This window comes from Triticum dicoccoides, chromosome 4A (genome assembly GCF_002162155.2).
Source record: "Triticum dicoccoides isolate Atlit2015 ecotype Zavitan chromosome 4A, WEW_v2.0, whole genome shotgun sequence".
Lineage (NCBI taxonomy): Eukaryota > Viridiplantae > Streptophyta > Magnoliopsida > Poales > Poaceae > Triticum > Triticum dicoccoides.
This window is the reverse complement of record NC_041386.1, coordinates 84,351,401-84,368,608: the sequence shown is the minus strand read 5'-3', so window position 1 is coordinate 84,368,608 and position 17,208 is coordinate 84,351,401. Positions and strand designations below refer to the sequence as shown.

General features: G+C 46.1%; 2 protein-coding genes across 2 annotated transcripts; one reads left to right on the top strand and one right to left on the bottom strand.

Moving 5' to 3' along the window:
• The first annotated feature begins 4,624 nt into the window (after nucleotides 1-4,624).
• On the top strand, nucleotides 4,625-9,567 carry LOC119285126. Its single transcript, XM_037564344.1, has 5 exons — nucleotides 4,625-5,190; nucleotides 8,080-8,382; nucleotides 8,476-8,694; nucleotides 8,775-8,909; nucleotides 8,999-9,567. Exons 1-5 carry the CDS (start codon nucleotides 4,879-4,881, stop codon nucleotides 9,224-9,226), a joined length of 1,197 nt encoding a protein of 398 aa, XP_037420241.1. The 5' UTR covers nucleotides 4,625-4,878; the 3' UTR covers nucleotides 9,227-9,567.
• A 90-nt stretch (nucleotides 9,568-9,657) lies between these two features.
• On the bottom strand, nucleotides 9,658-14,089 carry LOC119285127 (high mobility group nucleosome-binding domain-containing protein 5-like). Its single transcript, XM_037564345.1, has 6 exons — nucleotides 13,480-14,089; nucleotides 12,639-12,728; nucleotides 12,478-12,561; nucleotides 12,265-12,408; nucleotides 12,111-12,181; nucleotides 9,658-10,287 (listed from the first exon to the last, which is right to left on the bottom strand). Exons 1-6 carry the CDS (start codon nucleotides 13,822-13,824, stop codon nucleotides 9,903-9,905), a joined length of 1,119 nt encoding a protein of 372 aa, XP_037420242.1. The 5' UTR covers nucleotides 13,825-14,089; the 3' UTR covers nucleotides 9,658-9,902.
• Nucleotides 14,090-17,208: the final 3,119 nt, after the last annotated feature.

The following is a 17,208-nucleotide window of genomic DNA, read 5'->3' as shown; positions in this document are numbered from 1 at the left end:
TTATGCTCTATCCATCCATGTCTTTGTTTGCAATTATGGAGCACCCTAGCTTGAGTCAATCGAGCTCTACTTTTGCTTCATGGTGAATCTGGGCAGTTCGTCAACTTGTTTGCGATTTTGCCGATGTTATTGTAGTTGATCCGTGCATGCTATGCCATTGTTCTTGCCATGTCTAGCTTGTATTTTGTGCCTTTTTGATGGATGTATGCCTGCCTTGCCATTACTTGCACCGTGGTGAGTGCATCGACCTTGTTTACATGCCTTCGTGAGTTATATTTCAGCATGTCTCAGTTTTCACTAAGTCTGAAAATTGATTGTGTTTTAGCTATGTTCGTGTGCCCGTTAGTATATTTTGTGAACCCTTTTGGCCCCAAGTAACTTTGGGTCTTTTGTTAAGCTTGTTGAGTAGCTCCATGCCATGTTCTTACTTGTCTTAATCAGGTCATGTATCATGTTGTTTTGCTGCTCCGAAGAGGGCTTCGTGATCTGAAATTTCAGACGAGTGTTAATTTCACTAAGTCTGGAATCTGTTTTGCATTTGCGTTTTTGCCATGCTTGTTTGAACCTCTTCATGGATGAATTGGCTGTGGCTCAGTGCTAGTCTTTTGTTAAGCATCTTGTGTGCATCCCTGCCATGTATTTTGTTGTCATGTTTGGTGGCTGTAGCATGTTGGTTGCATTGCATTTAGATGCCTACTTGCCGTAAATCGCAGACCGGTGTCGATCTTAAAACGCTTGCCATTTCCAAACCGTAACTCCGATTCCGGCGTTCTTTATATTGTTTTCAAGCGATTTCATCTCATCTTTCCAGTGGCACCCTTGGAATTCCAAGTTGAGGCCAGGTCCATGCATTTCCTGTCATATCTTGCATTTTGCATCCCGCATCGCACCCCGCATAGCATATCATCATTTCATCTTATTGCTTGGTCTTGCACGTGGTTGATTGTATCCTTGTTGCTTGTTTGTCTTGTTGGGTAGAGCCAGGAGACGAGTTCGCTGCCGAGGAGCCCGTTGACTTTGCTTGTGAGGATCCAGTCAACTCTGACAACTGTGCAGGCAAGATGATCATACCCTCGAAATCACTACTATCTTTGCTATGCTAGTTTGCTCGCTCTTTGCTATGCCAATGCTACGATGCCTACCTTTTGCTTGTCAGCCTCCCAATTGCCATGTCAAACCTCTAACCCACCTTGTCCTAGCAACCGTTGATTGGCTATGTTACCGCTTCGCTCAGCCCCTCTTATAGCGTTGCTAGTTGCAGGTGAAGATTGGAGCTGTTTCTTGTTGGAACATTTATTTACTTGTTGGGATATCATTTTATCGCTATGTTATCTTAATGCATCTATATACTTGGTAAAGGGTGGAAGGCTCGGCCTCTCGCCTAGTGTTTTGTTCCACTCTTGCCGCCCTAGTTTCCGTCATATCGGTGTTATGTTCCCGGATTTTTGTGTTCCTTACGCGGTTGGGTTATAATGGGAACCCCTTGATAGTTCGCCTTGATTAAAGCTTTTCCAGCAATGCCCAACCTTGGTCTTACCATTTGCCACCTAGCCTCTTTTTCCCTCGGGTTTCCGGAGCCCGCGGGTCATCTTATTTTAAACCCCCCCGGGCCAGTGCTCCTCTGAGTGTTGGTCCAAATAGAGCCACTTGCAGCGCCACCTCGGGGCAACTTGAGGGTTGGTTTTAGTTGTACTTAGTGTTCATCTGAGTGTGCCCTGAGAAAGAGATATGTGCAGCTCCTATCGGGATTTGTCGGCACATTCGGGCGGTGTTGCTGGATTTGTTTTAACCTGTCGAAGTGTCTTGAATTACTGAGATACCGAGTCTGATCGGAACGTCTTGGGAGGAGGTCTATTCCTTCGTTGACCGTGAGAGCTTGTCATGGGCTAAGTTGGGACTCCCCTGCAGGGACTGAACTTTCGAAAGTTGTGCCCGCGGTTATGGGCAGATGGGAATTTGTTAATGTCCGGTTGTAGATAACTTGAACCTTAATTAATTAAAATGAATCAACTGAGTGTGTTACTGTGATGGCCTCTTCTCGGCGGGGTCCGGGAAGTGGACACGGTGTTGGAGTAATGCTTGCGCAGGTTGTTCCTCTAGCTTCTCGCTCGTGCTTTGCCTCCTCTTCTCGCTCTCTTTTGCGAATAAGTTAGCCACCATATATGCTAGTCGCTTGCTGCAGCTCCACTTATATTTGCCTTACCCAATCCTATAAGCTTAAATAGTCTTGATCGCGAGGGTGCGAGATTGCTGAGTCCCTGTGGCTCGCAGATACTATAACTCCAGATGCAGGTCCAGGTGATTCCGCTCCAGGTGACGAGTACGAGCTCAAGTGGGAGTTCGACGAAGACTCTCAGCGATACTACGTGTCTTTTCCTGATGATCAGTAGTGGTGCCTAATTGGGGTTTTATTGGGACCTTGTCGCATGTTGGGTTCTTTTCCATTTTGGCGCCGTAGCCGGGCCATGAGTGTTTGTATGATGGATGTTATTTATGTACTTTGATGTGACGTGGCGAGTGTAAGCCAACTATGTTTCTCCCCCTTCTATTATGCCTTACATGGGATGTTTTAATGATTGCCTAACTTGCGACATTGCTTTCAATGCGGTTATGTCTCTAAGTTGTGCCTCGACACGTGGGAGCTATAGCCGCATCGAGGGCGTTACAGTTGATTGGAGCTCTTTGTCTACGGTGGTGGTGTTCTCGTGCATCTCACGTTGGTAATGGCTGCTCAAGACCCTCTCATGGTTGCCATTGTGTTGCGGCGAGCTTCGTGCTCTTGGTGTTGTCTCGGCTCATCTTTCCTCAAGATTGGCGCAAGATGCCTTTCAAACTTGCTAATCGTTCTTATTTCCTGTGGCGGAGCCCCAGTCAAGGTTCGTGTCTCTCGGATGACACTCGTTGATTGTGGATGCTCCTGAGTTGTGCCATGGGGGCTGATATGCTCGCCGATGCGTTCGGCTATTTGCAAAGTCCTGTATTGTGATCTTCCGACGACACCCCACATCTACTTGCGTCTCTCGTGGTGATGGTCTTATGCCTACTAGCTTGGTCGTGCCTTGTACGGTTTTCGGCCCGGTTTTTCTTATAAATGGGTCAATTTGTTCAGGTTTTCGATCCGATTTTCCTTATAAACTGGATCACTCCTCTGGCATTTTTGGCCACTTTGAATAATATATTCGGGTGGAAGAACTCCTCCCCCGGTGATTCTCAAAAAAAAAGAAGGGGTAAAAGGGAGCAAGCTAAAATTGCTTTAAAAAATATCAGAGAAATTTGAAAAAGAAAACCAGGATTTTAGATATCAAGCTTGGTGTCCAATCTATTTTCATGTGAAATTTCGCAAAATAATACCAGGAAATGTATCCGTGGCAAAAAAGACAAAAAAATCATATGTAAAGAAAAAACTGTCTGGGTGAATTTTAGTTTGGACTGTATTTCGTCCGCCACGGATAGTTTTCTGGTATTTTTTTCACGAAACTTCACACGTGAACAAATTGGCGCTCAAGTTTGATATCCCCAAATTCCAAAAAAAAAATGTATTTTTAAAATTTAGTATTCGTATAGGGGTGTGGAGCATCCAACAGCTCCCGTGTATTTCCCCTTTACTAATCTATACATAAATAGCAGAACTCGCTGCGCATAAAACATGTCTAGAGAGGTTGGTTGCCTTAATAAAACTAGTGCATCTACGAGGCCACACTAGGTTCGTAAGAAAGGCCAGTAGTATCTTTTTGGCCCTTGCTTAGAAGCTACTGTAAATGATCTCGAGCAGATGCCGATTGCTAAAGCAGGGGAAATGCCAAGAGAGGTCGACACGTTCTTTTTCCTAGCTAGCTCGATCCTTTGTCAAAGGCCTCGTTATCCCGCCCAAGGAAAACTCCTCCTTTTGCAGCTGCGCACAGCCAAGCCACAGGTCGACACCGGTCGTCGTCGCTTTTGGCCAGCATGCCCGGCCACGACGATGGAGACCCGCACCGACCATGACATATGCCTTCTCCCACCGGAGAAGAAGGAGCCACATCCAAACAAAAAGCTCTCTCCATCCATCCTTTCTTTCAATCTATCTATCTATCTAGCTCAGAATAATAAACAAGCAAAAAGCCCGGACCGTTTCACATGTAAATGCTACTCCCTCCGTTCATAAATGAGTGAATAAACACATTAAAATATGTTTATATACATCTGATTCACAAAAAAGTTAGAACATCCATATATTTATGAACGAAGGAAGTGCTCCGTGATATTACCTCTGCTTCAAAATATTTGTTTTAGATTTTTGTAGATACAAACATATCTGAATCTGAATATACTTGTATCTAGATAATCTAAGATAAGTACTTCCTTTGTAAATAAATATAAAAGCGTTTAGATCACTGAAGTAACATTAGTGATCTAAGGGCTTTTATATTTCTTCATGAACGGATAACAATATTAATCATACGGAGATCGAGAATGCGTGCGTGACAGCCAATGGGAATATATATATATATCCTCGGCGAATTCCAACCCTGCGCTGCGCCGCGTGCGTCGTCGTCGCCGCCGCGATCCCACGGTACCGTCGCACGAGCGCGCGCGCGAGATTACGTTCGGGAAGTAGTACAAAACAATCCGCCCGGGAGAGAACAAGTGGCCGCCGCGCGTACGTGTCCGGCGCACGCGCGTTATCCAGCCGCCGACAGCGCCAAACATTTCCCCGGCCGGCCGCTTTTTATTCCCTCCCGCGTCCCTCTCCCGCGCGCACAAGCAGCAGAACCAAACGCCAAGACGCAAAGCGATCGGGAAGAGCTTCCCGATCCCGCTGTCCTGTAGCCGCGCGTGGGAAAGGGGGCCTGCAACTTTTCCTCGGTGCGGCGGCCAGTCCATCCATATATATAGCAAATGGAGAGGAGCTGGTTCGGGTGGAGGAAGGCGAAGCAGGGCGGAGGTGGCGGTGCCGGCGGCGGCGGCGGGGAGAGGGAGGAGGAGGAGGATCGGGCCAAGGTGGTGGTGGACGGGTCCGGGATACGGGAGCTGGTGGAGGACCGGGAGGCGTTCGGCATGTTCGCGGAGAGCAAGTTCCGGCAGCTCGACGCCGACGGGGACGGCCGGCTGTCCGTGCGGGAGCTGCAGCCCGCCGTGGCCGACATCGGCGCCTCGCTCGGCCTGCCCGCGCAGGGCTCCTCGCCCAACGCCGACCACATCTACTCCGAGGTACGTACGTACTATGTGGTGTGCTATGGCTGCTGCACCGGACAGATAGCTAGTCTTGGCTGGCCGCCATGATCTCGTAGCTTGAGGGGCCATGATCCGCGAGCAAGCATACGAGTTTCTGAGCTTGATGGTGTGCGTGTACTGAATTCGCCGCTTGGCACATAAAACTCCACAGCAAAGGTTTCTGTCCGAAACATTCGGTGACACCTGCATGTACTCGCGCCCAGCCCCGGCAGAATTCAGATTTTGGCTGAATTTCAGCGAAACTCCAACCGCTATTTCTGTCCTTTTGTCTAACTGAAAGGAAAATGCATGTGTTGCATGAATGCTTTTTATTTGCCACCTTGCAGTGAGTGTACTACGATGTGTTGAACTCTTTATAATAGTTGTTCAAAAATAACTGCAGAAGCAGAAAAGTTTTGTCAGACAAACAAGAAATAGTCAAAAACTGGTTAAAACAGCGGGATTACTCTAATCCACCTCAATGTGAAACACAACCTCAGTTCGTGGCAGGTGTGTGTGGGTGTATTTTTTGCTTTTTGCTCGAAAGATGTAATAGCTCTTCGGTATTTTTATCCTTTTCTTTTAAGCATGCAATGTGCTTTCGTTAATTTAACTAGCTAGATCTAAATTTTTTAACCATTTTTTTGTGTGTGGAACACCTAACAAGTACTTCCTCTGTAAACAAATATAAGAGCGTTCTTCCCTACAAATAATTGCGTTCATTCTTGCAAGGATATATACGAGAGACATCACATGCACGAGTTCTCGCAATAATATTTATCACATGTAGTGACTTCAGTTGGATACCCTGAAAAGACGACAGCAACGTTCTATGGGCCATACAGAGCCACAGGATATCGAACAAGAGGATAGAAAAGTTGTGGTTGCTGGCCGGTATACTTAGCAGACGATGATCCTACGTTTGAAGTCGAAATCCTTTTCGCTATTCAATCTCCTACACTAAAAGCTTTAGCCGACGAAGATTTTATGAATTCAATGCGGGATTCAGGTTTGCGCGCAAGTCCGTGTCGAGATGCCCTGAACCCGAGTTCAGGCACGCCATTGGTGGTTTGGGGGAAGAACCTAAAACATCACAATCAGAGCTTTTATCAGTTTTTCCTCATCCTCGTCACCTCGATCATTTACTACAAATCCTGTCAATCTCTTCCGAAATCGATGCCCGCCGATCTATCTGACTTAGCGTCGCAAAAACAAAATCTATCTAATGTTCGCATGAATGATCGTATCACAACGTGTGGTGAACAGCGATATTGATGTGCCCGTGAGGCCCTGAGTTAGTGGAATGCATTGTTCCAACTAACAACGGAGACTAGTTTATCTGAATCGGCATTGAGGGAAGGCACATGTTAAAACAGTTTTAATTTGGAAGAGGGGTGAACTGGGAGAGGTATCACTTCTGAGCCAAAATAAATAAATAGTAGGAGTATAAGATTAATTAGTCCAGCAGGTTCAGCAAAACATTTCTGTCAGCTGAAAGACCATTTCCTGCCTGAATTCACATGATCTAAGTTAGTTGCCAGGTCAAGCTTCAGACAGGATAGGCACTTGGACAGGAACATGGATGGGGACAACCCTGATTTTCAGTTCCTTCAACTTTATTTGTTCTTCCTCTAAAGATGTATGCTAAAATTAAAATTCCTTTTTCTCCAAGATAGAGACACATAAATTGCCATAAGAGAAGTCCAGAGACCGGCAACTTTTGTTTGCACTGTTCAACTTCAGACAGGATTCTCAACGGAGACTGCGCCAATTTTTCTTTCCTAAGGCTTCGTTCGTTTAATCCCACCCCCGCCAGGATCGGAGGGGTTTTGTCCCGAACCCCGTGGGTTTTACCCTCGCAGGGGTTGGATCCCCGCTTAGCTTATATGCATATTCGGTTAAACCCGGACGGGTTTATTTCCCATCCAAAACCCCCTCAAACCGCAGGGATTCCACCGGGTTTTGGGCCACGTCTCCCTCCGCGTGGAAAAAAACCACGCCTCATCTCTTCTCCTCTAGTCGTTTCGTCTCGAAAGAAAAATAAGAGGGCAAGAGCGGCGGCGGCGGCGGCGGGGGGAAGGAGCCGGAGAGACGAACTCAATCTGTCACGGACTGTGCCACCTGGGTGGGCCGTGGTGGATTGTGGGCTGGCTTTGGGCCAAAGATGGCCTGGATTGCTGCTACAAAAGACCAGGAGCTGGAACAGAGACTGGGGACGAAATCACGAACAACACGGCGGCATCCCTTCTCCTACCCTTCCCCTACCTTTCTCCTACCCCTGGCCCTCTCTCCCTTGATTCTCCTTCCTGCTGCTACTTGTACCATGGTGAATTAGCTGCCCAAATCTCTGTAATCCTGTACTCTTGAGTGATTAGTGAAGCTGGTACGTAACACAATCCTCCATTGAAGACCGACTGTTGCCTTCTACATGAACCCCCTCCCCAGCAGAAGATCCTCGGCACGACCTTCTTCTTCCATCCCGACACGAGCTCGAAGGAGATCTCGAGGTGCAGCGGTGTGAGCACGGCGGCTCCCGCAGCGACCCCCATCTCCGGCGTCCGCTCCTCCCAAAAATTCTCTTGCCACGGATAAGATTTTTGCCCTCTCCTCACCACTCTCAATTTCTATTCTGCTAGGCTTCCAGCTCATCTGCCAAGAGAGAGGTGTAAACGAACAATTATACGTAGACAGGGATTATGCAGGAAAGGATTAGTGGGGATTGGGTGACGGGGTGAGGATCACCCAAACCCTGCGTGGATTGAATCCACTAGGGGATTGGATCCACAAGAGAAGTCCAGAGACCGGCTTATTTGTTTGCTCTGCTGCTGTGCCTGAATACCACATTTCTGTTCTCTCACATGTATCGCAAACCTGATTGATGTGCAGGCAATGAGCGAGTTCGCTCATGGTCATGGGAACCAAGAGGGGGTGAGCAGGGCAGAGTTCCAGGAGGTCCTGTCCGACATTCTCCTTGGCATGGCGGCCGGGCTCAAGAAGGACCCGATCGTGATACTGCGCATCGACGGCGAGGACCTCAGGGACTTCGTGTCCAGCCCAAGGTATGAGCCGGCAGCCGCTGCCATCTTCTCACAGGTTGGGTCTGGAGATGCCCCTCTCCGGCAATGCTTGCTAGCCGCCGTCCAGCAGCTCGGCGTCGACCACGGCATGCCCCCAGCCGCTGACCCTTGGGTAAGCGAACGAATGAACACTCCTTGCCAGTCCTAGCCATTGTTCTTGTCGGATGTCTGAACATAGTACGTAAGATTTGCTTCACACTGGCAGGTGGTAGAGAACGTGGTAGAGCCGGCATTGCAGCAGCTCTCCACCGATGAGCTCGAGCAACCGGCGTCCCGGGACGTCTTCTTAGAGCAGCTGAAGAAGCTGCTGGGCAGCGTCGCGGAGCAGCTTCAGGAGCGGCACGTCATCGTTGCGCACACCGAGAACACCTTCGACGGGACCGGTGTCAGGAGGCTGCTGGGAAACAAGTTCGAGCTGGACAAGGTACACGATCAGACTAACTTGGCATTTTTCTTCAGAGAGTGATCATGAGTATTAATGGTCTATGATGGTGTATGTGCTAGCTGCTGGATTCTGTGTGGAGGGACGTGCCGGCGGAGCTCAGGAAGAAGGCGCCCAAGGACAAGGAGCACCTGCGAGTCGCACTCGATAAGATGGCCGATGCAGCAAGCTTACCACCCCATGGCTCTGTTGCTCAGGTACTGATACTAGTTTTGTTTCAGCCGGCACAGTCGAGACCGTGATGTTTACTGGAGAATGAACATGGTTTTGATTGAATGATCCGCAGGTGGACGCCGTCGTGGACGAGGCGCTCAAGGTGGCGGACGCCGGCGACGGGAAGGTGGTCGAAGAAGCGGAGTTCAAGAAGCTGCTGACGGAGGTGCTTGGGGCCGTGATGCTGCGGCTGAGCGGCGAACCGATCTTCTTCTCCACCAGCACCGTCGTCCACGAGCCGCTGTCCAGCTCGTCCGCCCTGTTGCCGTCGCCGGCGGTGGCATCACCGCCGAGCGAGTAGCAATATGCACATGAAAGGTAAATAGTATGGGAGTGGGCATAAGGCCTCTCCGTAAGCGGTGCCTGTGGTTGTGCTTTTTATCTGATCACGAGCATTCCTGCGTTGCTATGGTTGATTGGAACCTGACGGAATGCAGCGTTGCAGTTCGTCAAGTACTCTGGTTAATGTATAAGTTTGGAATAAGGCTACCAAGCCATAAAGACAAATTGTCAATGGGAAATGTTACTGCGTGCGAATGCATTGGTTGGGAGAGATGCTACGTGCGAAAGCATTATCTGTGTTCTGATGTAAGAATGGGAGAAGAAACATTCAGCTTTCATTTCCAATAATAATCAGGAAAAGAAAGTAATCTTTGTGTAGAAAATGATGCTTCAGTTTGTCAACCTCAGTAGAATTCAAAGCGAAAAGAAAAACACGAATCACTACGCAAGTACTGCAAGACATGTCAATAGTTTCGTAAGGTTCACGATGGATAACATGAATCTACGCAAGCACTGGAAGACATGGAGTCATCGCACCGCTTCACACCTCAATAGTTTTGTTCCAGAAGTTCATACGCATCACAGCGTCAGTGCACGGAATAAGGAAAAGTCTCACCGTTTCCTAAGGTTATACTGATCTAGTACAAAGTCAATGGTAACACAAAGGACACATGCCTTGTTTAAGGATCGGATACTTAGCTAGAGATCTTTTGCTTCTTGGGCTTCTTAGGCATGACAAAGTCATCATCGTCGTCGTCATCTGTGTCGCTAGATGCCTTCTTTCTCTTTTGTGCTGTGGTTTTTCCCTTTGTGGCTGAGTTGGTTTCGACAAAGTCGTCGTCCTCGTCGTCATCAGTGTTGCTAGATGCCCTCTTCTTTTGCGCTGTGGTTTTTCCCTTTGTACCTGAGTTGGTTTTCTTATCGCCTAACAGCAGTACCTTCTTGGTTGGAGAACTTGCCCTTCTCTGTGTAGAAGGCGTTTTGACCGGTGATCTCAGTTTCAGAACCTGTTTCTGACCCTGTTTCCTCGCAAAGACCTCTGTAGCCACATCCAGCGGTAGCAAACCCCATTCCATCAACCTGTACATCCAAACAGTTACTTGCTTACATCAGAGGAACTATTAGTGTATGCATAAAATGTATAAACCAGACATGAATAAATAACACTTTCAACACACAAGCTACAAGTAATTACTACCAGAATGAAATATTATGCTAGTGTATGATTCGGTCAGGAGCAACTAGTAAGTGGAAATCTAACTAAAAACAAGCGAGGTTTATTAGTAATTGATGATGAAACAAGGTCACATCTCTGACTCATGGACCTCATGTTTACCCAAGAAAAGTGGACCTCGGCTGCAAGCAGAACTTGTTTCATAACAACAATTGAGAGGTATAAGGCAGAAGCATACAACCTACACAAACGACACTCACACCACCAAGCTGTTTTATAGCTCAACAGTAATGTGTGCTATAAATGTTCTTATATGGAACCTGCACCAGGCCACCAACCAGTTTTTGGAAAACACTACTAAGCCAGGATTTTATTATCATCATAAGCAAATAACCATTTAGATTCTGTGGCTGACCTTCAATATTTAACACCATAGATCAGTGGAGATTAAAAATACTGGTGCTTTCAAGTTTTAACTGAACTTGGTTCGCCTTTGATATTGCATTAATCTACCAGCAGCCGATCATAATAGCTTCATGTTAGTTCAGCAGTGCAAGACGCAATGATCACTTCATTGTGTTCAGAAATAGTTTAACAATTTCAGATTACTGATGTTCCACAAACACAGAATTGCATTATCAGTCGAGCACAGTGGTACAAGTAACGCTGGCTATATTGTAGTTCAGTATTTATCAAATTTAGAGAACATGTATACAAATACCAATGTGTTTTGATTTATATCTCGTTTCCCAGCTTCTGAAAGGAACTCTAACCCATCCCAAAAAAATCCTTACCTACCAAAAATTTGCCACCGTTGGGAGTTAGACCCATCTAACTCATCCCCAATACCCCTTCTAACTACCAAGAAATTTTTGGAAGCTCCCCCAAAAAAACAGCTTTGGGAGGTTTTGCTCCCTGCCAATACTTTTTTTGGCGGGAGAAATTTTCCTCCCCCCCCCCCCAAACCGCCACCGCCAAAGTTGCCGCCAGCAACAACTCCGGCCAAGTCACCGGCTCTGGCGAGCCACGCCGCTGCCTATCTACGCCTCCTCCCCTCGCCAGCTCTGGCGAGCCACGCGGCCACCTATCTCCGCCTCCTCCCACCGCCACCGCCACCACCTCGCGCCACCAAGCCAAAGCTCATGGCCGCCACAGCCACCGCGCTGGACCACCCCACCACCTCCTGAGCCGAGAAGCGGCCTTCAGCGTTGTCGAGGCAGGGAATCAGGGGATAGGGTCATGGCATATTGCCCCCTTCCATCCACCGCAGCGGACGTGGCGAGCTTTTGCCTGCCACCCATTAGACAAAATGGCCAAAAGATATTTTCTTTTTCTTGTAATAATGTGGAAATATAGTTGAAATGTAATCTTTTTATGCAAAAGGAGGTGTGAATTAGCCAAAAAAAATGGGAGTTAAGTTTAGGGGATGGCTCAGTTCCCAGTCCCCCAATACCCAGAAATTATTGGGAGTTAAGTTTTGGGACTGGGTTTTCGGGAGTCAAGTTTTGGAGATGGGTTAGAGTTGCTTTAAGTTCATGAAATTATGAGGTGGAGAATTCTCTAACTTATTCCTAATAAAAAATACATATTCAACTAAAATTCAGAGGGTTCTACTGTGATTCTTGGAAACAAGTTTGTTTAAATACCCTGTACAAGCTACCATTATATCTAGTTGGCTAGTCCAAAAAAAAAAACACAGGTACACTGTTTCATAGATGTGGTATCTCACCAAAATGCAGCCATTTCACTATCGGGCACCTGCTCATAGAGCGATTCATAAAATATCCTCAATGGATCCCTCTGTAACAAGAAAGAAAACGATTATTGCTCCGTATGAAAGGAATCAGAACATATCAGATAGGGAAATGTCATAATGGTTATACTTCAGGAGGAGGATCATGTTTCTGCCCTGGCAATTCATACACCTTTCTCTCCTTCTTCACCCCAGCAGCCCCCTCCTTCTTCACCCCAGCAGCCTTCTTTTCATCTTCCTTGATACCAACTTCCTTCTTTATTTTCTTTTCCTCCTTCAATGAATCAAGAAAATAATTTAGAACTATAAACAACACAACATAAATCATGAAAATGACATATACCTTTGTATCATATTCATCTTTTGGTTTCTTAATCTTGGAGATCTTGGGTTTGCCTGCAGCTGGACTTCTCTTCTGCGATTTTGGCTGAAAAGTCCACAACTACTAATCTCAACAACAGAATCGACAAAATAAATCTGGAACAAGAGAAGAAGAATTGTGACCTTGCATTCATCATCAGAACCTGTTTCTTCTTTCTTTACTTTAGAAGCCTTCACCTTGCTATTGGAAGTGCTTTTCTCCTTCTCATTTCCCTAAAAGACACAGCAATGTTATCTTTATACAAGGAAGGAAAGACTGGGAGAAACCAGTAAACTAAATCCAATACATCTCAGCTGAAGATAATTTTGCAACAGAGAAAATTAAATAAAATGGATATGCTACGAATCGCTGTGGGAAGCTTGACAACCCTCCAATTTTTCTCTAACTGAAAATGTCATCCGGCGACATGTCCAGATCTAAGAAAATATTGGCAAATGAGTTTACGAATCCTTACTAATCGCAAAACGCTCGTAAGAAATCCCCGTATGTCAATAAAAATTGGGTGTGTCTAGGGCACATCTAGATGTGCTCTAGTTATTGCACATCTAAGTGAGTGAATCAAGCATAAAAAGAAAAAAAAGAGAAAGAAAGTATTCACACGAATCTTAATGTAAGATCAATGACATATGACTTAGATGTGCAATACTTATGGCACATCTAGATGTGCTTTAGCAAAACTGATAAAAATTACAGTTTTGCTAAAGCACATCTAGATGTGCCATAAGTATTGCACATCTACGTCCTATGTCATTGATCTTACGCAGAGATTTGTGTGGGTAATTTCTTTTTTCTTTTCCTTTTTTCTTTTTATGCTTATAATTGGGTCACTTGGATGTGCAAGAACTAGGGCACATTTGGATGTGCCCTAGACAGACCTATAAAAATAATTGAACCGATCTATAAAATTGACATGCTGCTCACACAAATTGGCACCGAAAATATCCCCAAAGATCCGAATCGAACCTTCTTTCCCCGCGAAACCGGAGTGTACTCATCTGCAAAATCCTCGTCGTCGTCGTCTTCCTCCTCCTCCTCCTCGTACTCCTCCTCTTCCTCCTCGTACTCCTCCTTTTTCTCCTTCTTTGCACCCCCATTGCTCGCTTTTTTGGCCCGACGCGCAAGCGGAATGTTATCATCGTCGTCCTCCTCCTTCTTGACCTTGGTGGCGCTCGCCGCGCTCGCTTTCTTCTTGCCTCGAGAGAACGCCAGCGGCACGTCGTTTTCATCGTCTTCGTCGTACACCTCCTTCTTGGGCGGATTGTGCGGCGCCGCAGTGCCCGCGGAAACGGCGGCGTCTTCTCCGGCCATTGCTGCGGTGGGGTGAGGCGAGGGTTTCGGCTTTTCGGGGTCGGTTTTGGGGGGTAATGGGGGAGAGACCCGAGGGCCCGAGCTGGTGGACAAGGAGGAATAACGACAGAGGATTTAGACCGAGGGATGAAGGATGCCCTCACCAGCGCCGGCGGTCGGGCGGCGGCGCTGGGGCGCTTGCGCCTATCGGCCGATGGGGAAGAGGCAGAGGGCGGCGGCGCTTCCTTCTGTGGTCCGGACGAAGTTAGGGAAGAGCGGAAGGGGTTCAATCCCGGATGACCAAAGGCCGGTATTAGGCTGGGCTACTGAGAAACAGTCTGATTCCTCCCGGGCCGCCACTGTGATTCAAGTGGGGCCACGCGGGCTTCGTTGGACTGGACTGGGGAAGGGAAAGGCAAATCCCCGTGGCGCTGTTAGGCCGGCTCAGTGCGGATGGGGCCATTTTTCTTCCGTCTTTTTCTTCTTCTGGTTTTTCTGCGTTTTTTGTTTTTCGTTTATTCTTCCGAGTTTTCTGATGGTTTCTTTCTTTCTCTCTTACTTCTTATTATTTTATTCCTATTTTTATATACATATATAAATTTCTTATAATAAGCGATTAATATTTTATAAATATGCGATGAACATTTTTAATACATGATGAATATTTATAATGCACGATTAACATTTTTCAGATATACGAGCATGCATATTTCCCGTTTTACGTAATATAGTATATTTAAAATAAATAAAAATATTTCTTCATTATCTATATAAATATGTGAAGTATCCTTTTTAAATAACAAACCATGTAAGCACATGTGTTTCCTCTATAATTCCACGCTTAATTAAGGCATGGAATAGGAGGTCTTGGGAAGAAAGCGATGGGAATAGCTCGTTATGATTCTTCACATCTCGATGGGAATAGCTCGTTAGGCTAGTTTTTCCACAAATGTTTTTCTTCGTTTTCTTTCGGGTTTTTTGCATTTATGGTTTGGCATTTTATTTATGGGAGCCACTGATTGGTGGGTTCCCTCGCAGGGAACCACGAAGGAGCACCCGCGCTTGTCACATGGCGCTGGCTAGTAAGCCAAGTGAAGCAGGTGTACGGCGTCACAGTGTGTACAATAACCGGTTTCAACTCCCTTTTCTCATTTTTCCCTCGAGTTTGTGTTTTCTGGAGTGCAACATGTGATGTGTAAGGTGTGTTGCGGGGGAGTAAAGTCTAAAAAAAACCTTGAACTCGTATTTCTTGTCGAAATCGGACCCTCATCTTCTAGTCCCTGAAATCGGCACCCGTACTTATTGATCCCGGTTAATCCTGACCTTGTCCGAGCCTATATCAGTTTGGTATCCTAGAAACACACAAGGAATGTGACTACAACCTCTAGAAATTTTAGGTCCAAACTCGAAATGCACATTGAGAAACAAAAAAGACAAATCCAAATGTGAAGTGTCAATGTTGCTTTTGTCTTTTTTACACTATTCATGCTAGATTTCACATTTTTGTTTCTCAATGTGTGTTTTGAGCTTGACCTAAAAATTTTAAGGGCTGTAGTCACATTCCTTGTGAACATTCGCATTTTTTCTGAAATTTTTTGAAACATTTTTAAAAATTGACATTGGAGCACTGGGAGTATCACAAGGCTAGGAGCACCCCGATACTTTCCCATTGCATGGTTCATAGGTACTCTGTGGTGCATGCGGTACATTGTGTGTTTCACGTGATAGCATATGTCTGCTTTGCCACTCGCGAAGCACATGTGTGCTATATGGTGAAGCACATGGAACACAACTTGCGCTACACGTGAATGCACTACATTATGGGAAAGTACAAGTACGTTGCCACGTGAAAATTTCATGGAGTACAAGTTAGTTATTGGTGTGAGAACAAATTGCATTCAAAAAATATTTGTCAAAATCTATCAACAATGAACCTAATTTTAAAGATCTCAACACGAGGAACACAATAATAAAAACAATTTAATTTGAACGCTTGGTTTAAGAGTTGTTTCATTATTAAAAAATTTGGCACACACAAAAAAGAACATGTGCAATCAACCATATCATCTTCTTGTTGGGAAACCAATCAAAATACTTTGGTGGCAATAAACTATGCACATGTGTCGCGCCGCTTGCGGCCACTAATAACTTTTGGGTAACCTTAACAAGGGTACACATGACTTCGTTGGTTTGTGCATATTTTTTAGTACTAAAAAGAAGGAAAATCTTTTTTTATCGGTTGATCAAAATGACAGGTCAGTCCAGTGTACATCCACTCAACCGCGGGTGATCAGAGTACCAGGCGAAGGAAATCGCGCATTTGCATGTTGTCCCGCTCATCTCTCAACCGTATTCTTACTGCCAGAAGCATCTTGTGACCGCCCGCTTCTTCCATCTATCTCCCTCACATGACCATCTTTTAGTATTTCCCGTCGCACTACTTACTCCTCCTCTGCCTATAGACCAATCGGCACAACCGCTTGCTACAAGCGAGAGACAAGGTGTGCAGCTACATCACCCCGTCGCTACATGCATATGCTAGTGTTGCAAAGGAGGGAATGAATGTTACAAGGTGCTAGGCGGCCACGCTTGGCGCTTGGAGCTGCAAGTCGATGCTGCAAGAGCGACAATGTCGGGTTGTGTGCGGCAATCATCTATGCTGCCACCATGGTGATGTTGTGACGGTACGGTAAGGGTACGTGCATTCAGTACTACAACGACATGATCTGGAGAGACAAAGAAAGATTACACAATCTGGGCTACAACCGTGTTGCTTTAGAAGATCCGGCGCGGCGGTCAGTCTAATCACTTCCCCTCACTTTAGGCCTAAATCAAGGCCGAGCCTTAAGCCTGAATTATTGGCCGTGGAATGATCCTTGTCGACTTGAATGGACAGTCCAGAAAGCTTCACTTTTAGATTCCGACTAGACTAAAGTATTGGACAGACCATTCTATGTACCGTCACCTTCTCACTTCACCAAGTATGTGGCTTCATCTCATCAATTAGGGCATGTACAATAGTGACATATGAATACACATGCCTCATAACAAAAAATAGTTTGACACATTTACATTTGTTTTTTCTCCTCAATGCAAGCTATCATTAGTGGGCCTCATCAATAAATAGAAAATAAAGACTCTAGTACATATGCATCCGTCTCCCGCTGAGGATCCCGCTTCTATGTCCAAACCCACTTTATTTGATATCCGATCCTACATGGCATCACCCTAAGATTATGGGTTGGCCATGCCTTTACTACTCTGCACATATCAGCATCACAAGTTATACTATGCCAAGAAAGAATATCATCGTGTTCCCAAACATACATCATGCTACACGTAAAGCTAATGATGATAGCTCTGCTTCCGAACCTCTCCCCGCCACGCGTACACCACCACCCGCAG